The sequence below is a fragment of the Tinamus guttatus genome, unplaced genomic scaffold, assembly GCF_059628265.1.
Source record: "Tinamus guttatus ecotype Peru unplaced genomic scaffold, ASM5962826v1 Tinamus_guttatus_pri_ptg000240l, whole genome shotgun sequence".
Lineage (NCBI taxonomy): Eukaryota > Metazoa > Chordata > Aves > Tinamiformes > Tinamidae > Tinamus > Tinamus guttatus.
In genome coordinates, this window is record NW_028288774.1 from 5,015,713 (window position 1) to 5,042,797 (window position 27,085).

Sequence of the window (27,085 nt, forward strand, 5' to 3'; positions counted from 1 at the left end):
AAAAAAGGGAAAAGAGCAGATCCTAACAACACAAGATTGCCTTCACTATAACAGTGTGAAGAAAGGCAGTTGACCATTCTGTCATATAAACCAAATCACATTCCATTCCGACTTTGCAAACCAACACACCACTGTTTTTCATTAGCAAAAGCACCAGGTATTATTTTCTTTCACCAACAGAACTCAGATTTTACAAGGAATCTCTTAGAGAAAATTTGCATACTTTCCTTTCAACATTCATTACTTAGTCTTCCAGAAGAAGAAAAAAGAGCAAGGCATAAATGTCTGACCTCAATCAGCTTTTTTCTGACACAGGAAACAGTGACAGCCAAACAGAATAAAAAAATTATATGACCCACCCTCTGGAAGAGAAAAATGCAAAGAAAGGCTGCTCCTGCTTACACAGGTTTGAGTGTTTTCTGTACTACCATTTACATATATCAAGGAAAAATAGATTTCAGACATTAAAATAAACCAGAAAATATCAAAAAACCTTAAGCAGAAGTATAAAGAGTGAAAACACCCGAGGAACTAGCAACAGCAACAAGCAAGGAGTTCTAGAGTCACCAGTTAGGAACCGGCAGGCACCTCCAAAAGGATTCCCTACATCCAAAACATCAAGTGGCTCTTTCATGCTGTGGTGCAGATAGCAGCCAAAGACAACTTCGGCTTTGGGAAAAAACTCAACTGAATTAAAGCCAGAGCAGGTATTAAATTACAACAAATCTGGGGGAATGTTTCACAGGAGTCCACTTTTATCTTCTTTGTTTTTTGTTTGTTTGTTTATGACCACATTTGAACAATACACTGTCAGCACTGAAACTTTAATTTCAAACTTGGCAACACTTAAGTACTACTAAAGTTCTGGAAAGGTGATGGAAAATAAACAAACAAATAAATAGTCCACAGTGACCCTGAGTGGCATAAATATCTGAAAGAGAGTCAGGAAAAAAATCATGAATAAATTCTTTAAAGGATAGTAAAAATAAGAACAAACAAACAAGCACACACAACAACAAAAGCTTACTTTTTCTGCAGTTTCCTGTTCTTTTCTGCCTGACCTCCAAGTTTGCTGAGACCTATTGCATCCTGAGAGGAACTATCTGCTTCTGCCATACCAGCTACAAAAGCAAACAAAACAAAACACATCAACTTCTTACATTCAAGTTTAGTCACATAGTTACAATTCAAAAATCATTACTGCATGCCAAAAGAGAAATACTTAATCTTTTGTAATGTTGCTCATCAGAAATACACACTTTGATTTTATCAGGAAAGTTTCCATTTAAAATGAGATGGAAACAAACAACCAAAAAAAAAAAAAAAAAGTGCTTTCCCCATCACATATGCCATCAAATTTGTAAAAAGGGCCAACCTAGAGATGTGAATGTGTTGAGAACTCCTTTTCCCAATATTTATCATAATCATGCTCTCTCAGTTACCATAAGCAAGTGGTGAAACAACAAAAGCATATACTCAGGTACTACATCAAAACCAAACATGTGTGAACAGAGATTCCCACTGGAAGTGCACAGAGAGCAGTGACATTGCAGGGAGTGGTGGGAGTTGAAGCAGAAGGAGAAAAGGGAATTAAAAAAACCCTAGACATACTCCTCTTCTTAGAAGTCCTCTGCTCATACTCTAGGCCTGATGGCAAAAGCTACATGGAAAAGATGAGTTTTAGAGATTGGTGTCAGGACACTTCCACAACGTATCCTGTATAAGCTAACTAAATTGGTAATGCAGAAGATATGGAGAAAACCAATAACTCATTTAGTATATGAAGAGTACACACATCAGATAGTTCTAGATTAGTTTTAGATGCAGTAAGAAAAATTCTAGGTTTAAGGATCAGACTAATATTGTCTGTGTTGGTGCCTAACAAAGCAATAATGAATACAGACAACTAGAGAAAGTCTTCTGGGACATTAATAGCACAAATAGCCCATCACATTGACAATAACTGATGACTGCTGCTCCTAGAATTAGCACTGCAAATTCTCTATGCATTATGTGTTTCACTGGCATCTAACCTGGAAAAAAACGTGCTCACTGAACGGGTGGCTTTCACCATGCGAGTCACGTCAAAGCGCTACCTTCACCACGTGGAGCCCAGCTGGGAAAACCCGGGGGGTGGCCTGCCACTTCAAACAGGCACACTGCCAGGCTGCAGCGTTCATTTGTGGATAAACAAAGCAGCCATCAAAAAACTACTTGTCAGTAGCTACTAGCTGTCCATCTTGAGAAGTGGATTATTTCAACAGTGCAAGGACGTGTAATGGAAATAGTCACTATTTACTTTGCAGCAAGTGATAAAGAACTTTATGACCAAAAGCCAGGTAAGCTTACTAGCAACAGACAGATGTCCTCTTAGGAAATGCCAAGTGACCAACTTTGTATCTACATACTGCATGGCTAGCTGCACAGGTTTTCCCAGTCCTCCCTACAGATGCATCTATTTCAACATCACCAGCAGCAGTTCTCCACTGATTGGATTGCACCACTGGAATCTGCCTGAAAGCAGGCAGCTTTTCATCACATACCACTGTAGTGGTAGCTTTATGCACACCAGCACCCTGAGAGATGCCCAAGTTGTCTGCAGACCTTTTGCAGCTTTCTGCTGCAACAAGCTGTGCCAAAACAGGCCCTTTTACTATAAGTGTCCTTAAGAAATTTATATAAGATAAATGACTTGCCACTTGCAGGTGTTATAATAAGATAAAGCATAACATGCTAGTGGAAAATGAACTGGTATTGCCTTTCAGCAATACCTGCTGTGCAAGTCTATCATGAAAGTGTTTTGTTTTTCTCGCCTGGGATACATGTGCCTTATCCAAACAGCGTACAGCAAAAAATTTAGCATATGGGACAATAAAGTAAGTCTACATACTAATGTATACGTTACCTGTGATAGTAAATAATTTCTGACCATATTTTTTCAAGTCCAATACTCAAATAATATTTGCCAGTTCTTCACTAGTATTCTCAGCTCTTATGTAACTCACTCACATCTGCCTTGTTTAAGCTGTCTTGGAAATATTATTCCTTGTTTATGGGAAGTGCTCATTACTAGTGTTACTTGTTAGGAACCAAAAGACATTAACAATCAAAATGGATGCAGGAGTTCTTTTGCCCTAGTATTTTTGTGTTGATTCATATTAATACTTGAAAAATGGGTCCTGTTGACCCTTGCTAACATCTGAGCTCCAGAACATATAACAAATGTCTTCAAATGTACAGCCTCTATTACTAATACATCCATAGCTCCCCTAAATACAGCCACCTTGCTACACGAGGCATTAAACTGCTTTGAAAACATCAACTAACCAAAGCTGGCCTATACGAACATACAGACAGCTGAAAACCTAAATAACATCTGTTTTTTTTTTCCAATTATTATTCTTAAAAAGCTTTGAATCTTGAATTTCCTGTTAAAATAAATAGAATTTTTAATTTTAGAAATTCTAACATATTAGTTGTGCTGCTAGTTTTATATACCATTATGCTGTGGCAAACATTACAAAACTTTCAACTCTGTTATATCGCATTTTAAAGTAAGTTCTCATATTGCTAACTGTTGGGCAAGAGTCACATGCTTATGCAAGACTTGTTGTTATTCAGCATCTACTGAAAGGCCCCAGGTCATTTGTGAGCATAAAGGTGGGCAGGAATGATCTCCTGCAATACCAGGCTAGGAAGGAAAGCAACACAGAGGACTCGGCTTTCTCTTCCTGACTGAGCTCTAGAAGTAAAGTATGGCTTTCAGTCTCCATTACCTTAACTGCTCAATGTAATGAAACCCAAAACAAAATGTATCTCAATTATGAGCACTGGAGATGAGTGAACTACTAAGTACTGATATGCAGGAAATCCAATTTGGCACTCAGTCATCTTCCTGGGGGACTAATGTGCCTGTTTACTGAGTCATCTCAGCTTTGACATTCCAGTGGCAAAGTGCTTTGTACACTTGCCAGGCATGGCAATAAGATCAACACAATCCAACTTTGTCTTCTTGATGAGGGCATTAAGAAAGATCTAGTAAACGACAAAATGAAAAAAAAATACATATATATATATATGGCAAGCTGAACTTGCATGCTATAATCACAGAAGACCTACCAGAAAATTCACTGTCACAAGTTTGGAAAAATGCTGTACATCAGAAACAAAAATAATCAGTCATAAACACACATACAGAGACATACATCCAAAAGATCACTTTCTAATATGCTGATACCAACCTTGTCCTAATGTGTCTTTGCTGGTTTGTCCAGGTCGTCCCTTTTCTTTCTTGCCAAACAAGCGGCCAATAGAGGATTTGATCCCCTTCTTTTTGGGGGCCTTATGAAGGGAATCTTGGCTACTATTGCTGCTACTAGGATTACTTGTTTGTCCATCTTGCGAGCCTGTTGAACTTTACAAAAAAAAAAAAAAAAAAAAAAAAAAAAAAAAAAAAGAGTCATAAAGAAGCACGTGCACAGTACCGCAGCAAAAGACAATTTTTTTTTTGGTGCAAGCTAATAAAAACTCTAACTCACTAATGATACCTATTTTCGTTTTTAATGAATATCACAGAAAGAAAGGAATCTAATAAAATACGTTATCACAAAGCATAAACACTGGAAACTAAATCATGTAATAAATAATGTAATAAATCATATAATAAAAAGGAACAGAATATGTACTACAACGAGGACCTGAAGATCACTTAAAAAAAAAAAAAAAGTAATGCGAATTAAATTCTGATATTCTGAAAAGCCAATTAAGTTACTGGTAGGATGACTCTTTGCAGCTACTTACTTTCTTATGTCCCTGATATCTTCATGGCTTACTGTATGCAAAGCGCCTTTTTGGACTCTGTCCAAACGCAAAGATCGTGGCGAGGAAGGTGGCGATGTCTCACATTTTATTGTAGTTTTATCATCTCGTACCTCTTCTCTAGAAGATGGAGACTAATGGAAAATGAATGAAAACTTTAGAATTCAGTTGAAATGTTATACGATGTGAATCTAGTATCAGTGCTACACAAGAGATTAAAAGGAAAAAAAAAAATCTATCATTTCAGTGTTAAAGGCTTGTTCTTTCCCTTATTCTTTTCCTTATCATTCTAGAGTTGCATATTTTACCCTTGAATTCTAAGTTTCCTGTTACCACTACTGAAAAACCACTAAATTTCAGCCTTGGCTAATAAAATGAGCAAGCAGCAGTTTAGCCATACACAGGGCAAAGAACTAAAGTAATTTCACCAGCTCTAGTCTCTTTTGTTAAAGATCAAATGTTTTATATTCTTAATATCAAACAGCATATAATCTTGCTCTTCTACAGGGTTACCGTGCACTTTCTCTAATTTTCCTGTTTTCCACTTACGAGTTACCAGGTAGGAAGGAAGAGAAGAGGCACACCAGTAAATAAGCTGAAGATTTTTTACCTTTCTACGGTGTTTCCTTAAATCACTAGGCTGATAGATGCATGCAAAAAAAAGAAATTTATAAGAGCTGTATTTATTGTAAACTGTAGCACAAATTCAAGCCACTAGCACAGACAACATATATTCAGGACACTAACAGTAACAGCTATAGCACAGGAAAGATGCACAGTACAGAGTACTCTTCAAATGACAAAATATTTAAATGTATCCCTGAAGGAGGGGAAAAACATATGTATCCAGATATACAAATATATGTGCAAAAATATATGCATTATCCTGAGCATGAAAATTAGTGAAGTATGGAAAAGCAACACCTCACTTCCACGCAAAGTCAGAAGATTTCTGATTTGGTGTGAAAAACCCTTCTTGAACTATGTAACATATGCAGCAGTCACTGCAGGCGAGTTTACTATGTTGTCTGCATTAGAGCCACTTCTGAAACCCTAGCCACTTTTGCTACGCAGCTTAAAAAGCAGTAATCCTGTAGTAACTCAAAAACAGGAGTGCCAGCCATAGTTCACTTCCATACAGTAATACTTTTCTATTGTGCTTGACCTTGGATATATGACTAGACCTAGTATAATCCATTTCTTTAACAGAGGAAAAGTCAAATGATTCCCTCTTGTGATTAAAAAGAAGGAAAAATAGACCTTTCAGTACACTTACATATTCATTTTGGAAAGTTTGCAAAATAGATAGAAATATTTGCTTTTAAAGACTCTACGAGACCAAAACGAGCCCAGACAGTATTTCACAGTACATTTCTTGTCTACCAACTGATATAGTTATCAGCATGATCCAAGTGCAGTAATCCAAGTCAATAGAGTGCGGTAAGCATGGAGTTACATGTAAAACTGTAAGTATGGTTTTTAAATGAATATACCAGTCTGTAGATAAAACAGGTATACAGAGCTACATTAGAGCAGCTTTTCCCAGAAAGTGCTGGCAAATACCTGTATCTAACATGCTCTTTGGCAAAAAGTATTTCAGACAGGAGAAACTGTTAGGTTTAAGACTTGAGTGAAAACAAAAATAGCCAGAAATTTGTATCTTTTTACAAGTATATTTAAAAATATGAAATATTTTGTAGAAGTATTAACTTTTCTGAGCAGTTTTATGAATGTTGGAGAATGGATCCATCTCTGCTCACTGAACTGCTTGCCTGAGCTATGCCTCAGTCAAATACCGACTCTAACAGATACTCCTTCTACCTCAGCAGGTTCCAAGATGGTAGCATTCATTTCTATTAAAAACAACTGTGATTAAAAAAATACACCTATCTTCAAGACTAAAACAGTATGGTATGCAAATCACTCTAGCTGAATATTCAGTGGAAGACTGCTAAAAATAGAGTCTCTGCAAAGATGTTTGACTGATGTTTAAAACAGAGGGAACAACTGGCTGCTGTGCCAGGGGCTTGGGAAAAAAGCATCATGTCTTCTAGGAAGAGGAACTCGAAGAGAGACCAGAACAACAGAAAAAATACCAAGGCACAGGGTGCTGACCACGTGGTATACCTGCCTGATACATGATTATGACTACAGCTTATACTTTTTAGAGAAAGTGAAAGGGAATAGTAGAGAAACTTGAAGAGACTAAAAATACAACCGACTAGGAAGGGAAAGAAGGAGAAAAATATCGATTTAAATCCCCCCTTTTCGTAAGAAAAAGAGCACCATCTTCTGAAGAATCCAAATGAACGGATACATACCAGTGTCATGATACCTAGTCTGTCCACTTCCCGAGCTGGACTGTGTGGGATCCGCCTCGGCGTGGAGCGGCCACTGCCAGGAGGGGAAGAGCCTGCAAGGGACCCAGCTGCGTACGGAGGAGGAATGGAGCTCATCGACCGAAAACGACCGTGCGTGTCCAAGCTTCCACTACCTACTCTGCTTTCGATCTCCTCTGCCCGCTGTTCTGTATTTTCCTTTTCTTCTTGTATGAGTCTGAAAGAAAATTCCAAAGGAACATAACAGTCATGCTCACAGGAGGAGGGCTGATCCAGGCATAAAAAACAAACAAATCCAAGCAATAGTGAAAACAACTACTGTCACCACTTCCCCGAATGGGACTGAATCTTTTAAAGAGATGAAAACACAAGGTATTTTCTTAAATAAAGAACCTGAAAAGTATATTTAGGCATATGGTAACTAGTTAGGGAAGGGAGTTTAGGTACCCAAGGCTATTTTGTTATTTTTAGGTATAGGAACATATTAAGTTTGACTAAAAATACCTGGACAAGAGACAAAGAAGGCTAGACTTGCAACTGATAAGCTACTGACATAATGTGTGTACTTCCACACATCTGTTTTCCCTAAAACGTAACAGTGTCACCTTCACAAGGATTCTGTAAGGCTCGTTTGGAAGATGCTTTGTGGATCACTAGTTAAAATAGGTTTCTACAAAAATCTGGGCATATGGCAAACACTTTCCATTAAATAAAAGCTTCTATGTCAGTCCCAGAAAGAAAGAAACTGAAGTCTTTCCAGAAGTATTCCAATTACCCGAGTTCTTCAGAATCTATGAGACAGAAGATACTTTGTTTCAAGAAACCTGGGCAGCACATTATAAAAAGCAGGGACAGTTACCCCCGATATGATCAGCAGTGTAGCCAGTCACAAGACGCTACTACTTAGCACATGCCAATCAAGTGTATTCCAGTAACTTACACTCTCATGTAACAGCTGGATCCACCACTAATACCTCATATATAACTTTCTTTTTTTCCCCACTGTTTACATTTAAAAGCACCTTACAAGCTGTCAAGACACTATGAATTTCTACTCCTGCCTCCCACCCAAGGAAACTGAATGGATAAAGAAATTTGCTTGTAACCACAAAAAATGTGGGAGAAATTTTGGGATTTCCCGTGTCACAAAGAATGGTAAGAGCAGAACAAACATACCTAATCTCTTTGTTGATTGCATCCAACTGCTCCTGAAGCATCAGAGCCAAAGTCTGAGCATCAGCCTGACCACTTGGTGACAGCAGATCAACTGAACTGAATATAGTCTCCCTATCATCCTCACCATCAGATACATCAACATCACTTTCAAATGCTTGTGCGACATTTGCCAACACACTTGCTTGCTGGGCTCGCTCCCAGTCTTGCTCATTTAGAGTCTGAACCTGCCAAAAGAGGATGGAAAACAAAATCCAAGCTCAACTTGGGAAAAAAATAAAAGGCATTATTACTGTTTTCCAAAATGTTAAATTTTTTTAACAGCCCACTTACATGCTGAATGTATCCACCAAGATGGCAATATTTAGAGAAAAGTAAAAACAAAAGCCATAATGCAGAAAACTTTACATAATATAGTTAAGTGAAATTTTAAAAATGGACAAAACCAATGAATAAATAACAACATCACATATCTTGGCCTTATACACTCTAAGTTACTGCAGAATTTTGCTAACAAATCCAACGAAAATTTTGGAATCGACTTTATATAACGTGAACTTACATGTCCTGAAAGAGACTCTGAAATTGCTTGCAAGCAATAACATGTTAGATTAGTAAATGCAAGTTCAAATCTGAAAGCGTACACATAAGAATTGGACCATTTCAGATTATATTTTACTGGCCTTTCATACTTAAAACAAGCAGGACCTCAAAATTGCAACTTTGCAATTACTTGATGACAATCAAAATGACTACGCATTTAGTGAAACAGGACATAAGCAAGTCTAAAGAAATATCTAGCAGTTTTGTTGCTGCGTACTTGTATTCCACAAACTCTTCTTACAACAGAATTGGTTAATCCACGTTGTTATTTTGTTTTACTGTTCTATTACCTTTGATGGCTCATCTCTGAGAGCTGCCAAACGCCCCTTCTGGGGACGCCTTAACACAGATGAGGTGCCATAGGAGTCTGCATGACTGTCAGCCACAGATGAAGATGTCATTGGGTATCTGAAATCAGGTACACTACCCAAATGTGGTCGGCTAAAATATGAAGAAACACTTTATTCTTAGGTATGGGGGGAAAGGGAAGGAAAAAAAAGCAAACACCAAGAAACAAACAAACAAAAAACCCTATCCAAACTATTCCTATTGTCCTATCCATTCCTTTTTTTTTTTTTTCCTTCCTCCTTCCTTTTTTCTTTTTTTAGCACTGTAAGAGCTAGTTCATGTGCTTTATAATTACTGTGGCTTACGGCTACAGCTAGTAAAAATATGCTTAACAGAGAAACAATTACATCTAGCAAAATGACGTTGAAGCAATTAGAAAAAAACGTATTGCTGTTAAGTACTGGTACCTATGATGCAGCGATGTGGCTCTGAGTCTCACTTGGTCATTTTCAGCCCTTAATGTTTCAATGTTTAAAATAAGCTGATCCTGTAAAAAAACAGATAAAAATAGGCTTTTAAAAAATAAGTGTCAAATATTTTGAATTACTTAGTCCTTTAATCTCATTTCTGAAAAATGGAGCTAACTGATTTTAAATACTATCACTCAACAATACAAAACCTAAAAATTATATTTGCTCCAGCATCATCATGGAAATGCATCTAAGGATTAATCTGTTCTCTCTCTACACTACAAATGTAGATAATGATGTATTCTTTAAAAAGAGAACTACTGAAAAAAATCTCGTTACTTACTACAGATAAGTCTGTATACATAATTAAAAAAAAAAAAAAAAAAACACACAGACTTTTCAAGCTTTGGGCACAACAGGTCCTAAAAGCATCTATTTTTAATTTGGACGTTATGATACTTGGAATATAACCACAAAACAATTCAATGATTTATAAAAACAACAATTCATAAAAAAAACAAACAACTTCAATGAAAGAATAAGAAAAATGGCTGACTGAATATTTGTGACTTGGGTGAAAACTGCTTGGCTACACATACAAAAATTCAAAACACATCCTGCCATATACTCTGAGTTCTTCATTTTCATTACAGAAGCACAGCCTCTACAGTTTGTCCTATCCACTTACTAGGAGGATGTGAGGAACTGCAGTGATTTAGTAAGTAATAGGAAGCATTATTTCAGAACAAATGCTGTGATCTAAAATTTTATTGCCAAGAAATGAAAGACCTCACAGCTATCATTCATGATCTGATCAGGACCAAGGCAAGGAAACTGCCAGACAGCCTCTACTGTAAAGACCAGCCAAGACCCTCCCCACACACATTTCTTAAAAGCTTGAAATTTTAAAATCACAAGTATTTCATGACACTCACAGACCTGCCACTCAAAATATTCTTCTTTTTACAGGTCAGGGTTATATATGCAACAGTATAAAAATTCATACAGAAATGTCAAGCTTTGTTAAGTTACCAATATATCCAGTCACTTCATGTATTCAGAAGTGTGGTAGCTAAGTTTGTGAATAAAAGTAAAAATAAAGCACATTATACCTTTTCATGTTGAAGCTCTTCTATTTGTTTTTTTGAATTTTCAATTTCTCGAATAAGAGAATTCTAAAACAAAAATATAATCACAAATTAAATGTATTTACAACTGCAATCTCTTTGTTCAAAGTGTTTTCTGCTATGCAATAAATTAAGTATTTTTTGAACCACGAAAAATCAACTCAAAGTCAACAAAATGCTAAAAGCAAATTAAACTTCTAAACTTCTGGAAGAAAAAAATCCACAGTGATCTAGTTCCAAAATTGGAAAACAACAACAACAACAACAACAAAACAAAAGGGCAAAAAAAAAAAAACAGCCTTACTGAAAAGGTCGAAGTTCTAGCTCTGATTTCAGACTTGTCTTACACTGGATGAGCCCACTTATACAGTTTACACCAATGAAACAAGAGAGGATTAAGTTTTTTTTAAAAAAAATGTCTTCTCGACACTGAAGAACTATGCCCAGAAATAACTTCAAAAAAAAGGGAATTTTAAGAATTTCTCAAAATTCACATTAGAAATTTCCTTTTACAGAAACTGTTTGTTAATACAGCTTTAATGTATTTTTCTCCAGATTTTTTTCTTTTTAATATTCAAGAGCGAATATATTTATTTACCATCATATACAGGCATTGCAAAAATACAAAAAATACAATGGAATGCTGAACATCTAATTAATGACTATGCTGGAATGTGTCTTAGAGTTACCTTATCTTCCAAGGCAGCCATCCTTTCCTTGAGATGAAGCTGAAGCCTTTCATTGGATTCAGAAAGAAGCTTATCAACAGTTTCTGACAAGCGTTTATTATGCTCTTCATTCATCTTCTCCCTCTGTCTAGCCTAAGATATATAAGGAAAGTTTTATCAAAAGGCTGCTGAAATAGCCTTTAACAAGTCTATAAAGTGATTTCCAGGTTGTGGGGAAAAAAAAAAAAAAAGAATCAATCTGAATTTATTTTCTTTAGAGAAGCCATTTTGGCCATAAGAAACATTGCACATACTCCCTTGTAGACTCATGAAAGTATAAGAGACTCTTCAGACTTTAATAACTGAAGAATTCCAAAATCAGAAGCTTCAAAGCTTAAGTTTATGCTTCATGACCAAGCACATCTCAAAATCAATTCCACTACTATAACCTATGAACCAATATTTCCATGGTCAGTAAACTCAGTCAGCTTATCCTCCAAATGGAAAACGGATGCCTAGTATTTCCTTTCCAAATGCCTAGTATTTCCATTTTTATTTGGAACTTTGGTTACAGATTCAGAGATTATTCTTGATATTTAAGGTTGGCTATGACGCAGTCTCCCAACTATCACTCAGCCTAAACTCTGGCTTTGTGTTAGAGACAGAAGCTCTGCTGATTGGTGTGCAGCCAGGAAGGAGATCCCAACATTTCTTTCAGTTTTGTTTTTTGACAAAAATACATATAGTACCCTTTGCAGTTCTTGATTCTTTTCTTCTAGCTGGGCTTCCATCTGTCTGAGCCGTTCTTCTATATTGCCATGTCTCTCTTCAGCCTGTCAATTTGAAAGCAAAACTAGAAGTTTGTTTGTTTGTTTTTTCCTACAGGTTTCAAAAGCATAAAGAAAAGTTGACATACCAGGAGATATCTAACATGCTTTGCACAAACTGCCATTTGTGGTAACACACAGTGCAAAATAAATGCCTTTCTGTAATTGAAAGTACCTACTGATAATTCACATTAAGTAACAAAACTCTCTCTGTACTCTGAAACAACTATTATTTGCTTATGAGTTTGCAACAGCAAATATTCATTTAAGCCCATAGCAGATTCAAAAAAATGCAAATTCAAAACTAAATGAATTTCTAGCTTTTCTTCACCGTCTTAGACACTATCCCCCTTCATTAGTAATAATGAAAAGCAAAAAGCAGCAAGCAGAAACAAGGACTAATGTACAAGCTCTACCTTCCTAAGCTTGGCGGTAAGCTCCAATACTTTAGCAGCAGAGATCCCAGAAGACAAAAGGTCAGACTACAGAGCCAGTACAGGACAGGAAAGATAACAGGGAAATAAATGAAACTACAACTTAAACAACAAAAGAAAAATACGCCATACTTAAGCTTTTTTTTTTTTTTTGTGGTTACTATATTATTTTTCAGACTTCATTATTGCATTAGTGCCTTCCAGAAAATCTTAGAATTAATAATTACCACTACTTCTCTCTTCCCACATGCACATATTCCTCACTTGATTAAAAGAGGAAGAAATGATCACTTCCCCCTTCAAAATAGTTACTGTTTTAGAATTCTTTATGCCTAGTACTGAATGAAATTTAATAAAAAGTAACTCAGCAGTAATTCAGAGACATTTTCATAATACGACACAGAGTTAAGAAAACAGCATGCTTTAATTCTGAAGAGCAGAAATTAATAAGAAGGATAAATCATTACATTATACTCCTAGAGATGAACAGAAAGCACAGAAAATAGGATTTTTTTTTTTTTTAAAGTGACCTTTTGAAAAACAGAAACCTGACAATAATGAAAACAATAGTAAGCACAGATTTTTTATAAGGGTATGTTAACAGGGGCAAAAAAAGTTTGAGCAGAGCATCCCAGGCAACCCACCTTTGAAAGTGCTGCAACTCTCTGTGCCAGCTCAGCTTCTACCTCTGGCAAAGTTTCAGCTTTCCTCAAAGTCTGCTGCAGCTTCTGCTCAGCCAGTTCTAGCCGTTCTTGCAGTTGTCTGTTCTTATCTTCACTCTACACAGGATTGTGATCAGCAATATTTAGTGTTAAAATGGTAATTAATTTTCAAAGGGGAAAGTAAAGACGTATATTACTGGCATATAAAAAACAAGTGTCCCCAAACTGGTTTCATAACCAGAAGATATGGAATTTTCCCATTTGTCACATGAGAAAACATTTTTTTCTCTGCAAGTTTTCACTGCATACAACTTTGTGTATTCTTAAAGCAACTCTATCATTGACTAAACATAATTGCGATAGGGGAAGCAACATAGAGCAAGTAAATTTTCATTACCAAGGTCATGCTGAGTGAGTTACATCCAGGCATCAACTCCTTTGTATTTTAAATAACACTGCATATTACCACAACATTTATTTATCTTTCTTTTTCAAGTTAACATTTCAACACTTTTTAAAATTATGACTAAATGGGTCTTCTCATTGACTAAATGTTTGTCTGCTTCCCTCTAGTTAGAAAATGATTAGCTAAACAACCATTCCTGGTTTGTAAAGTTGGAAAATTTCCTCTCTCACATGTAAGAATTTTCTTCCCGCATTTAAGGTAAGTTACTTGTATTATAGGCTATAAAAATCACCTTTAAACTCCTACACAAACCCAAAGCAACCTTTCCCCAAAGGCGTAAAGCACAAGACAACCCAGCACTAGTGCTCCTTGCTAAGCTTCTCAGGTCACAAGCAACTCCTTGCAGCTCAGCCCCTTATTATTATCTCAACCAGCCTCCTCTCTTAGGCAGCTCTGCTCTCCAGCCTTTTCCTTCTCAGATCACCAGCAACAAGCCAGGGGGGCATTTCACTTTCCAGCTTCTCACAATTATGTTCTAACTCCACCTACTTCTACATATCTTGAAAGCACATTAAGGTTCAGAAGAAACCCTGACTGATGCAGAGAACAGATATGTGGGACAGATTAAGGGCAAGCACAACCAGACAACCCAAAGCCTGGAACTCATATAAGTTTCATACCAAACAGCACAGATTCAGTATGGGAGCCAGTATGGGAGGGTGGATATACAAAAGGAACAAAACCATTTGTAAGGTTAATCATCTAGATTAAAAAGAAGAAGAATTTGATAAGTACGCTTATCTCACAAGGACAACAGCCTTGCTGCAATGTGATCAAGTACACTAAAATTTGCAATACCATTTCTTCTCCCAGGAAACTCTCATATTCATTTTCAGGGTAAAACTCTGCAAGAAATCCTACAATGCATGCCCCTCCAGTTACTAAAAAAGGCAAGCACTAACAACAGCACATTACAGATGTGTCTTCCTAAAACAAGACTGCTTACTATAGTATAAACATTATTTCCTTTAATTTTATAAGGAGAAGAAGGTAATTTTGTAGCTTATTTCAAGACTATATTTTATTTTAAGTTACAACCTGTCGATGCATGGAATCTTTAGTGGCAATTTCATTTTCAAGTTTATCATTGAGGTCATGCACAGATGTAGCTTCACGTTGTGCAGCGAGGTAGCGTTTTTCAAGAGTTGTAATTCTCTCTTCCATGTCTTCCTTCTGGGCCATGGTCTACGGAAGACACAGAACAGAATTTAGTCACTAACAGAGATTGAGATCATTATTTAGTAAAAAAAAAAAAAAAATCAATAAATAGATTTTTAAAAAAGCACGTATGCTGTAGTGTATGCAAGACTTCTAAAAATTCTTAAATGCACTGCTAAAAAACAAACCACTACAAACCACAAACCACTGCCCTCCCCAAGCTTGCCACAGATCTGCCACTCATCAACTCATGTGTATGACCAAAGAGTTCCTGTACTTAACTAAACTGTCTTTCAAATTATTATAAAACTCTCTTCTGGAGTAAACAGCAAGACACAGGACCTTGGAGACGAGTGACCAATTGATAGCAGGGCTGCCAATCATACCACTTAAAATTAAGCAGATTCCTCAATCATGCACATCTTTAAGAGAAAATTTAGATTTCATTAATGAACTGAACACTTATGACAAGACCAAGCATTTTTTCAAGAATATCTGAAGTCCATAAAGATAAATTTCTACCTTGATATACTCACATGAGAAGCTAGCTAATCTATAAACCTAGCTAATCATTAGTTTTCCTTTCAGAATTTTTGCGACTGTAATATTTTAAAAGAAGACTATCACATTAAAAAAGTTTTTTTTTTTCCAAACAAACCTTCCAAACAACAACAAAAGTTAAAATGTCGATGTGCAACTAAGAACCAATTTGACTGATAAAATTGCTCTATAAAATTATTTAGGACTGCCTACATTTTAAAAGTTTATTCCTCACCTCTCGTACATCTCTCTGTAACTTTGTATTCATTTCTTCAGATTTTATTAAGTCTTTTCTAGCTGTGTCAAGATCTTCTTCCAACTCTGCTACTCTGCTAGACAAAGCAGTAAGACGTTCTTTCATTTGTGTCTGCTCTTTGTTTTGCTTGTCTATGATGTCCTGGAGTTCAATCACTTTAGCAAGGTTTTCATCGTGGCATAATGAACCATCCGAGGATCTCTGTTACACAGAAAATTGTATTTATTTAATTGAAATATTATATTTAAAGTCTGAGAAAAAACACTGTTACATTCATGAATAAAGCCTTCCCCCAAGATATTTTTTCCCCGTAAAATACAGTCTATACTGCAATAAGAGACTTCTTAATTAAATTTTCACTCAAAATCAGATATTCAAGTTTTATGCTTAAGACTCATATAGTTTAAAAAAAAAAAAAAAAAGAGTAATATACCTTCCCATTGGTAGTTGGTGTGTTTTCTTGTTCATGATTTAGATCTAGCATTCCATCCGGTAGTGTTTTTTTCTGATTGTTTTGCTCTTTCAGAATCATTAGCTAAAATTTAAAAAGTTAACACACGTGTATTGTATGCATATAACAAATTTCACTGAAAGCGCAAAGTAATAAAACATGATACAGGCTATTGAAAAAAAATTACTCCATGATATCATCACCCTCCTCTTGTATTGAAGCCACAGGAATTCTTCCCTTCCACCCCTTTCCTGTTCTTTCAAATCAGAACAACTTCAAATCAACTCTATCAATTAAAAAATACGTAAGTCCAAGGCAGTGAACTTGACTGAATACATGTGCAAATATTGATTAACCACCTGGCCCAGGCATACTTGAAACCTTTTAAAAAAGGAACTTACCTCTTTATGCGTAGTACCTAGTTCTTCTTCCAATAAGCTACATCTTTCAAGTGCTACTCGTAACCTCTCCCTTACCTGAAACAGTTATTTTGAATCATTTATTTATATCAAAAGAAAAATTTTACGTATAGCCACTTCACTTTGCATTTTCAGATAATAAATGAGGCTTTATTTCTATTACTCTTGGAAAACTGCTCAGTTTGTAGACAATGCTAACAACAACTTAGCAGACACTACAAAAAAATCTCCCCCCATCCATCCCTGAAGTAACAGAAATTTACTTAAAATAAATTGCAAGACTTTATATAGTCACAAAAGCTGCTAACCAAACTATGAGTTGGCAGCAAAATGCACTAATTGCATAGACTTATGCCAACACCAGGAATAACTAAAGGTCAAAGTTCTTTTAATCCAAGTTTACTGTATGCCTCAGTGTAAGCTCCTTGCATTCCACCTGGAAAAGATTGTTTCCTGATATTCCACACGCGAGTGGATATAGTCCTAGCAGGTATGCTGCACACGAAGCATGCTTGGTTTACACCAGCAGAGCTGATGAAGTACTGGAACAAACTACAACACCTTGTTTCCTCACAGCATATTAATTTTGAAGGGCAGTTACTGATGCAGTTATATCCAAGCTGTGATATTAATACAGAAAAAAGTTCAGAGAAGCTGACATTTGCTGCCTTAGCACTAACAACTTGTTGCTCCACACAAAAGCCAAAGGAAATAAGATGAGAAGATGTTAGGTAGAATATTTCGTTACCTTTTCATCAAGAGCTTTATGGTGTTCAAATAAAGATTTTAGTGCTTTGAGAACTTCTACTTCACTAGAAACTCCTGCTGGAGACTGAGCTTGTCTCTTAACAACAGTCATTCTGAGGGATCGCTCGTGCCTGGAGACTAGACACTCCAAGTGTTCTAGTAATAGCTGAAACAAAAGAGGAACAATGTTTATTCCTGCTATGAATAACTGTGAATAACCTTGCCTCCTAAGACATCAAGTCTGGAAACCAAGCTTCCAATCTGGGAGCCAAAGACGATTATATCAAATCTATGCATCTTTAACATTTCATCCACATAAGAAGCAATATCAGAGTTAACAGATTCCCTACCTAGTCCTTCAGTCTAGCTTTTACATATGGTCTCTACTTAGCCAGTTATTTCAGTTCCAACAGTCTTCGAACCTGCTGGCTTGTTAGAAGGATACATACAGAAAATACTCTAGATTGGAGAACAACTGTTTTGCCTGCCATTGTAAACTGCTGGAGCAGATCACTGTACCTCACATTTCAAAAACAGTTATGACAAGAGAGCCAAGTGACTGGTAACAGTTATCTCAAGTTTTCTCCTGATTCTGCACAGTGGTATTTGGGACCGCTTATAAACTTTCAGACTTTCTTAGCACACATGTGCACATACCAATTGGTGGAAGACAGAAACCTCAACCAAACACACAACACTTATTCCAAACTCAATGTTCAGTACTCTTCTCCAGGTAGTTGGATGCTTTATCAGTGGTAATCCTAAAGATGAAGACAAGGAACTAACCCGTGTATTATTTCTTTCTGCTTTCAGCTCAGCAATTTCTTCTTCCCTTTCAAGCAGCTGTTCCCTGCAGACATTTAACTCTTTCGTAAGTGCTGCAAATTCCTGAAATTAAATAAACAAATACCAGCACATCAAACAGTGGGATATACAAAGAGTCAATTCATATGAACACTTGACATGATTCTTTAAGTATTCATTTCAGACATTGAAATAATTTTAAAAAGTCAGTGCAACTTTACAGTCAGGGTAAATAAAGGAACTTAAGTTCAAACAATCAATACTCTTATACTATCAAATGTAAAGACAAAACACCTTTGACCAATACACTTAAAAACCTATTTGTCTCTCCTGAAGTAAATATCTAAGTTAGGGTACATCTCCATCAAGCAAATGGCAGAATCCTATTTCTAAGGAACTCCGAAATTCTTGCAAGGAAATTTAAAAATTGTCTGCAGAAGAAGGAATGAAAAAATAGAGCACTAAACAGTTAAAAACAGGAACCTGCAAAACACGTTGAATTTCAGGTCAATATTTAGTTAAGAGAGACAACGCGTGACTCTAGCACCGAGCAGACACAGCGGGCGCTTTGCAGCAGCGAGGCCTTCCGGAAGCTTCCCCCGGGAAGACTCGGGCCCTCTCTGTATTTGCCTGTGTCAGCTACGCTGCCATGTAAGAACTTCATCTATATCTGCTGTCAAATCTTGCAAACCAAAACTATAGGAATATACTGTGGAAATATACTACAGGAAAGCTGTTCCTGGAAATTTGCCAAGCTCTGCAAGATGTATTATTTGGTAGAAAGTAGCTGCATATTAAGTAAAAGCTTAAGATGAAGCTATTTTGCAATAAAATTTAAAGTGACAGAAAACAGATGCTTAAAAGCAAAAGATATGTCAGCTAATTACACTAGCACCTCTGCAATTTTTAACATGCAGCTAATAGGTATCTTAGCCAAAAGGCACTGCCTGCGTGTTAAAAGAACTAATTTTGTAAGCTGTATTCAAAAACATGCATATCACAAAAAAATGTGACAAGCATTTTAACTGGAAAGAGAAAAAAAGAGAAAAGAGGAGGGAAAAAGAGAGAGGAGAGAGGAGGGCAAAAAAAGAGAGAAAAGAGAGGGGGGGAAAAAAAAAAAAAAAAGAGAAGAACAAACAGACTCTCCCCCTCATCTCTCCCCATCCCACTGCTGTGCAACATAACTCTACAGTGAACTCCTTCGGGATTGCCACTGCATTAGGCTTTTAAATGTTTCTGTGAAAGTGAGTGCAACACTACTACCACAGATGCAGAATCCTCCCCCATTAAGCCCCTTCTCTTAAATAAAAAACTGCTCTTTGAAATCAGATTCAGTATGGTCCCAGCAGTCATACCACCATACTGCAGAGAAAGGGCAGGGAAGAGAAAAAAAAAACAAAATGAAACACACACACACACCACCTTTTCCTTTCAAGTATTACTGAAACTACTGAAAAGTACTAACAAACTCAAGACCTTTATATAATTCATATTTTTCCTTTTCTCTTTTTAAAAGCAAACAGGAATAACAAGTAAAAAACTAACAGCAAAAAATTAACACCAAGCCTAGACACATAATATTCCAAAGGATATCAGAATGACAAGGTACATTTTTTTTTCTGGTCTCTATCTCAAGTCTTAAGAACATAAAGGAAGCAGCAAAGGACTACCAGAAGCTTTGTTTCATCATCCTTCCTCAGCTTGACATCACTACTTAAGATAAATGCTAGTTTTTTTTTTTTTTTTTTTTTAAATGTTTAGACATGCCTGATCCCCATCTGCAGAAAAACTGCTGTACATTTCAAATCCAAATAAGTTTATTGAAGCTTCAAATGAATACAGTACATGCAGTTCTATTCATTGCACACTCACATGCAAACAAACTATAGCACAAATATCAGGATTCTGACATGAACCATCACGCTGTCAGACAACCCAATAAGCACAACACACGCAGGAATTTATATTGCTGCTACATAAACAGACTGACATGTATTTCTGGCATTGCAAAATAGCTCCATTGCTGTTTGTTTTTCCAGAATGTGTTTGCTCCAAGTCCCATAAACTACCTCATAAAGAACACTCAATGTCCTTAGTTTCAGTTGACACTGCCAAAAGACTTGTTCTTTCTAGTTTTATCACCTACCTTCAAGGGTAGGTAGTTTGGGGTTTCCTCAAACATTTTAAGAAGAGAGAAATGATTTGCAACTTTAATATGATTAAAAAAAAAGAACTTTTTAAGTTACCTAAATTTCTTCTTTGGCATTAGAGAAATGTAGAGGAACAACTATAAAGGAAAAAAAAAAGTCTGGGGAAGCTTTGTTACTCATCCACACAGCTACGGATAGACCATAATTAAGACCATCACAAACTCCAGAACCAAATTCTGTTCTGCTCCTAGTTGACATCAGTTGACCCTACTGCAAAGGCTAACAAGGATGGGACGGAGAATAAAAGCACCCTGGAGCACTTAAGAGAAAGGATCAGAGTTTCACACTAGAAAGGAACCCCTGGTGATTGGCCTGCGCTGAAGAGCACGAGGATACTGTATAAAATTGAAATGCTTACTGAAGAAAACAACTTTTTGAATCGACTGCATCATTCCAAATATGACTACAACTTTTGTTTGTTTTGTCCAGAAGCTCCATAAATTTTGAAAGCAATAACACTTGTTTCACATCGGTCTTTGTGAACAGGCTTCTTCAACACAGCAGAGCCACAGCATAAACATCCTAGCAGGAGCTGCACCAGCTGATGCCTGGCTGGGCAGCCTCTGCAGCTCTGGTTTGAGAGCTGACAACCGCTGCATTACTGTTGAGATCTTGCTTCTGTGGAGTGCTACAGCTTTCAGGGAACAGGGTTTCACCATGTTTATTAAGAGGCTGATTTATAAGCCAGGCAGAACAGTACATCTGAAACCAGTAGATGCTACCCAACAGAAAAGACAATAATATTTAACTTAGGAAAAACTAGGAAGTAACAGATGTAATCTTCAAAAGTCTATTAGCATGAGCTGCGTGTTGGAGATGCTCTCTGATGCTATAAGGACAGAACATAACTCTGCTCTTCAGCACACAAGGATTCACGGATTACACGCAAATAGAAAGGATGAAGATACGAGTGTTGCAGCTCTAAGAATTTCTCCTCTGAAAACATACTAGTGAAATGTATCCTTTCAATCCTTAGGCAGCACTCTGTTTTCAGGGGGGCCTTTGGGTCTGTACCCTGCCTGAACTGCCCCTCAAAATCAGAAGAGCTGAAACACGGGCCATCAGAGACAGGAAGCCCAGGCAGCCTGCAGCAAGCTTCCCGTATGCCATTTACATTACATATAACCTGCGTTTATTCAGAAGGATGCATGCATGAAAATATGACAAATGCAACAGTCTTAAATTCAAGAGAAAAATCAAATATATTGATGTTTAACTAGACTGTACTTCATTTTAAACCTAAGGGTTTTATGCAGCACAAACTGGTCAATGTCCTGACAAGGAAATTTAAATATTTACCTTCATTAACTAGCCATCAAAAAAATCTTTGTAAATTTTATTTTCATTTTCAGTTCAAATATTTAATTTAGAATTTGGAAATTCCAAGTAAAAACTCTTTTTTTTTCCAACTATGGATTCAGACCACTTCAGCTAGCATTCAGAATACTTTACATATTTAGAGTAACAACTAAAGTGCAGTCAGGGGGTTTAATGATTAAATTTCATCCTTATAAAAAGACAATTACACATATTAACAGGACAAATCTAGATGTAATAACCAGAGTGCTTTGTTCACATAATGCAATAATTCTGATTATTTTTATGCTCTTAACTATATTTATCTCTTATTTTTAACTACCCCTATCCACAGTAACAATTTAAGGAGGAAAGAAATATAGGAGAGAGAATATTAAACCCACATTAAAACACGGTCATGCCAACCCTTAAGTTACAGCATATTAAAAGGTTTTTCATGTCTCAAATGATACACCAAGAGCAAATCTGGAGTCTCTGCAAGCACATACAGCATTACGTCCAATGCCAAGACACTGGACTATTTCTGTGTCCAGGTCTTGCTCATCTACAAATGTATTTGCCCATCCTATATAGAAAAAAATATCATATAACAAACACACAAAACCAAACCAACTTGCAATTTCTGCTGTGATGGTTCTTTGGGTTAAAATAGCTATTTATATTCACAGACCACAAAATGGCTGTCTAATCTTTTGCAGACTTCTTGTAAGGAAATTATTTTCTAAAAACTTCTGCTCTCACAGCTGGGGTAGGGCTCCTGCAAAGCTATTACTCATCATGTGCACAGGTGATTTAATTCAGCTCCATCAGTCCTGGAGTTATTTTAGCAAGTCTGGAAAGTAACAGCTTGGAGCAGGGGAAGGAGGACCATGAGGGAAAAAAAAAAAGAAAAGAAAAAAAAAAAAGAAAAAAGTCCGAGTCAGGAGGTACCAAGCACACAGTCTAAGAGCAAGATGTAAAACCTCATGGTAAGAATAAGTCTCCATTGAAATAAATAGATTTCCACTTACTATCTCAAGGGCGTTACTTACATTTATGCACTAAATCTGAGCCTAATTGCTGGAAGTTTTCACGAAATGCTACATGTTGAAGTGCTAGAAAGCATAAATGAAAATGGGTTGCACTTGGCAGTTCTGTGAAAAGAATGCAGAAGCAACAGAAAAAGGGAGGTAGAAATTATCAGTCCCAGATTCTTCCTTTCCCATCCTGCTCCATGCCCGACACACACTGCAAGCTACACGTGCAGATCTCTGCATATAGCCCAGCTCCACCACAAAAAAGGCACATGCCACATCGAGAGTACAACAGGCACCTTCCCAACAAGTGATACCTGGAAGACACTTTGCTGGCATGCTGGAAATCAAAAGGAAGGCACAGCAGCATCCCATTTTCCCAGTGTCAAGCCATTTTTGAAATTAAGAAAAAATTATTTTACATTGTTTAACTAAATCAGAAAATACCATCCAGTTATTCTTGGTTTTAGGTCTAACAATTTGCAGTTTGCTATGCATCTTCCCATAGTCTTGAAGGTGTTGAAAGATTAAGAAACAGTAATTTCTGCAGGTAGTTTGTTAGTCTTCTCACCAACCTTAACATATCATTTCCAGTATCTATGATCTGCTCAAAATATGGTAGATCACATTTTCAGTTATTTTCATCATACATACATATATTTTACATAACAACTTTCAAGCTACTCCTAAAGCTACAGACTTTGTATCAAGATTACATATACACCCAATGAACACTATATTCTTCTCCAAAGGCTTTCTGGAAATACTACATTTCAGGGGGAGAGGAAACCTTGCAAGTTAACAGCATTCACAAAGAATTATCAAGGAATGAAAACCTGAACACTAACTAGAAACTGCTTTAATTTAGACCACTTCCCTCTCTTCACTTATTAAAGTGCTTTCAAAAGGCTGCCCCTCCGGAGGGGATAGTGAGCATCTGCCGAATACGGTAGCCCAAAAGCAGAGCCTTTACAACAGCTTTAAGTCCACGGCTAGCTCGCAGCAAGCATATAGAAAACAAAAGCACTCTTCAGACTTGCTGGAAACTGAGCGTCTATTCACAGGCTGTGGTAGCAGAAAGCTCGTTCTCTACCACGTGCCCAGAATTGTTGCTGCGGCTACGCAGAGTCCCACCTTAGCTGTTCTTGCACACATCCACTGAAAGGGCAGCCACAGCACACAGGCAATCGAAACTAGAGCAAGCTTGCCCGATGGAACAAATCAGCTGGTGCGGATCCCAAACATTCCTGTTACTGAAAAGCAGGCTTTTAAACTTGAGATGTGTCTGAACTTTCCTGCAGAGCCATGACTGTTGTGACAAGTCAATAATAGAGTTATCCTGTTCAATATTGTATCAGTTCAAGTACCAACAGAGGAATAGTTTACCTTTACAGAAATAAATTTACAATATGGGAGGGGAAGAGAGAGTGGAAGGGAGGGGAAGAACAGCTCTCAGGTACACTCTGACTGAGCAATACCAAGGGCTTCTCAGTAAGAATAACCACATTCCTGCACCCCTAGCCCAGGCTATTTTGATTAGTAACTAACACTCTAAGTTGTAGTACAACTTCTTAGTCATAGCTTTAGGCATCTCCATTTTTGGAGTCTATGTCAGTGAAGAAACCTACCCACACCCACATCCACTATAGCAAATGGAGAATACAGTTGTCCTTAATTAAAGAAGAAGAATCCTGCAGCACCAGTTTGACCAGATATGGGGCAAAACCCATCTCATCTTTAATATGACATTATAGAGATTTCATTAAAGTTTTTCCTTTTCACATAGCAGTTGGTCAAGGTCTGCAATTCCATGCTGGGATTTCACAGTGTACAATGCCTCTCAAAAATTCCTAACTTCCCAACAACCACAGGATACGCTTAAACAGTTTAACAGAAGTTCAGTATTTTTGCTGGTACCCCCTGCCCATAACAGAGGCTTAGCAGCTACTACAGAAACTGTAAGTACTTTTAAGTTGTAAACAACAATGCAGTGCAAGTTTCTTCGGGCAGGGAAAAAAAAAAAAAAAAAAAAAAAAGTTTTCTGTAAATAAGCTCCCAATATACTCCACTTAAAACACCTAGCATAATTCTTGCTTGGCTGGCATTTGATACCAAACTCCTATACCTTTGAGAATTAAAAACTGTTTAACTCTAAACAATGAGTTGTTGTGCATTTAAAGAATTAATCACATGACTAATACTCCATTATTTTGCAGAAATAGCCCCAGAACAAGACCCATCATGTATAATTATTTCAGTGACAAGAGACTTCTGCAGGCAGGAGCTGTGAGCAGCAGCCGAGGCCCTGCCCTACTCTAATCACTCATCTTGGCCTCTGGTTGTCAGCTTTACTTCTGCGGCCAGCAATTTGAAGCACATTTTTCACACTGTAAAAAGGGAGTGTTTGGGAATATCTTAATGAGGCTAGCCATGCCACCCTTCTTAAGCAAGCATCAACATGTGCTTCCCCTCAGTGCTCTATTTTATAGATAGATAGATACATAAATACATATATACATTTTGCCAAGTCATGAACAGTTTGGTTTTATAATTTTTAACTTGTTTAAGCAAGTAATACACACTGAAGACAGACACATGCCTTCAGCAGGAAATGTAACTTTCAGGCTCTCGCATTTTATTCTTCTATTTCTTCGTAGTGTCTATCATTGCAGTTCAGATGCTAGAGGAATCCACTGGGTAATCAATTTATATCCAAACCTGCAATATTTGGACTGAGTTTAATTTGACTGCTTGCAAGAGTTATTTGATTTTTGCATACAAAATTTCAATTCCATTCCTAAAACCTTCATTTGGGATTTCATAACAGATGCCAATTTGACACACAACAGTAGTTCTGCAACATTGATTTTGAGTATCAAGAGTTTGAGGGTTTACCTTTAATATTAGTAAATGATTTTTTGTGTGTATATGTCACAAGAAACTCATAACAAACAGATCTATCCAACTTCACCATCACTACCTGAACCCAAAACACACCACGTTACAGGGAAACGATGCTAAATGGCAGAGAAATACAAAAAGGAGAAAATAGAAATGCCAGCCAATATGCTGCAGCAAACAGCAGAAACTCCCATTCCACACTGGGCTAACAAACAAGAGAAAGATGATGCAACCGGGAAAGCCTGAGGCCTAATACTCGGTTGAGAGAACAGGTACATTCACCCTGCTTCTCCTCTGCTACCTCTCATGTCTTAATCTTTTGCAACTGTTACACAAAATGCGTAAGAGCACTGTAAGTTCTTAAATATTTTCACCTTTTCCCGGTTACCAAGTCAAGTGCCACCAGCTTTACTGTAAAACTTCTGGTCTAAAAGAAAAAAAAAAAAAAAATCACACGCGCACACAAAAACACAACGTACCCACACACATTACAAAAGGTCCCTAACAGACCCAAAAAGGTCCCCAAAAAATACATATGTATATATTATTCCAGAATAAAAGATTCACAATACTATACTAAGGTATCCCTCAAATTATCTAAGTAAAAATGTAATCATTTACCAAAATGTCAGGGACATTCCGAATTCAGGAATTTCCCAAAGACAGGCTCGCTCACCCCCACACACAAGGCCTGCTCTCTAGACGCTCTAGAAATGCTGCTCTACCCATGCTCTCGCAGGGCACACTCATCCAGCACACCTATATTCTATGATTCTATGATTCTATACAGCTTAAAAGATCTGAAGAACTTTCAGTACTACTAGCAGCTCCTCACACATCAAAATGACCTTTAATTTGGGTCAAAAGTTCCCTTCCTTTTTGTACTTTCAAACAAAAACAGAGGTAGTCCATATTTTAAATCACAAGCGTGAGATGCCAATGAGGACTTCAAGTAAGATAAACAAGAATATTCCATTACACAGTGCTCAGGTTCCCACTGGGAACTGTAAGTCCACAAATCTTATTTGCCCACAAACTACAGGAAAAATTGCATTTAGCAACAGAATTTAGGTCCCCTATATCTGATCTCGGCCCCATCCATTCAGCAAGCCTAGGAGGGACTCGTGAGCCCTGCCATGTTTCAAAACACAATTCCCACTAGGAGATTTTTCATTTATGGACAGAAGTGCTGAGAGGGGCAAGAAAAAATAAATAAATAAATAAAAACCACTGTTCTTCCCAGAACAAGTAGTGTGTTAATGCTGGTCTACCTTCCTTATAAGGGGAAAATGATTTTTAATTGCTATGTTCTCCTTACAAGACTTAAGCTGATCAAAAGAATCCAATTAAGTATGTATTTATGGGGAAATGAAAAGGGGGATAAAACAAAAAAC

At 37.0% G+C, this 27,085-nt stretch overlaps 1 protein-coding gene across 5 annotated transcripts in view; it reads right to left on the reverse strand.

The window, feature by feature from the left end:
• The window catches only part of PPFIA1 (PPFI scaffold protein A1), a 50,154-nt gene that overhangs the window by 14,376 nt on the left and 8,693 nt on the right, over positions 1 to 27,085 (reverse strand). For 2 of the 5 annotated variants that reach the window (XM_088525731.1, XM_088525728.1), the window contains exons 3-21: positions 18,233 to 18,334; positions 17,448 to 17,612; positions 16,682 to 16,756; positions 16,263 to 16,364; positions 15,809 to 16,030; positions 14,914 to 15,060; positions 13,392 to 13,526; positions 12,730 to 12,795; positions 12,236 to 12,319; positions 11,508 to 11,639; positions 10,804 to 10,866; positions 9,689 to 9,768; positions 9,224 to 9,374; positions 8,334 to 8,557; positions 7,140 to 7,374; positions 5,429 to 5,458; positions 4,801 to 4,952; positions 4,242 to 4,414; positions 1,028 to 1,121 (exon numbers count right to left, since the gene is read on the reverse strand). In XM_088525731.1, coding sequence (XP_088381857.1) covers positions 1,028 to 1,121; positions 4,242 to 4,414; positions 4,801 to 4,952; positions 5,429 to 5,458; positions 7,140 to 7,374; positions 8,334 to 8,557; positions 9,224 to 9,374; positions 9,689 to 9,768; positions 10,804 to 10,866; positions 11,508 to 11,639; positions 12,236 to 12,319; positions 12,730 to 12,795; positions 13,392 to 13,526; positions 14,914 to 15,060; positions 15,809 to 16,030; positions 16,263 to 16,364; positions 16,682 to 16,756; positions 17,448 to 17,612; positions 18,233 to 18,334 — 2,432 coding nt within the window. The remainder of the gene's footprint in view (positions 1 to 1,027; positions 1,122 to 4,241; positions 4,415 to 4,800; positions 4,953 to 5,428; positions 5,459 to 7,139; positions 7,375 to 8,333; positions 8,558 to 9,223; positions 9,375 to 9,688; positions 9,769 to 10,803; positions 10,867 to 11,507; positions 11,640 to 12,235; positions 12,320 to 12,729; positions 12,796 to 13,391; positions 13,527 to 14,913; positions 15,061 to 15,808; positions 16,031 to 16,262; positions 16,365 to 16,681; positions 16,757 to 17,447; positions 17,613 to 18,232; positions 18,335 to 27,085) is intronic. The other 3 variants (XM_088525729.1, XM_088525730.1, XM_088525732.1) reach the window with 3 other exon arrangements.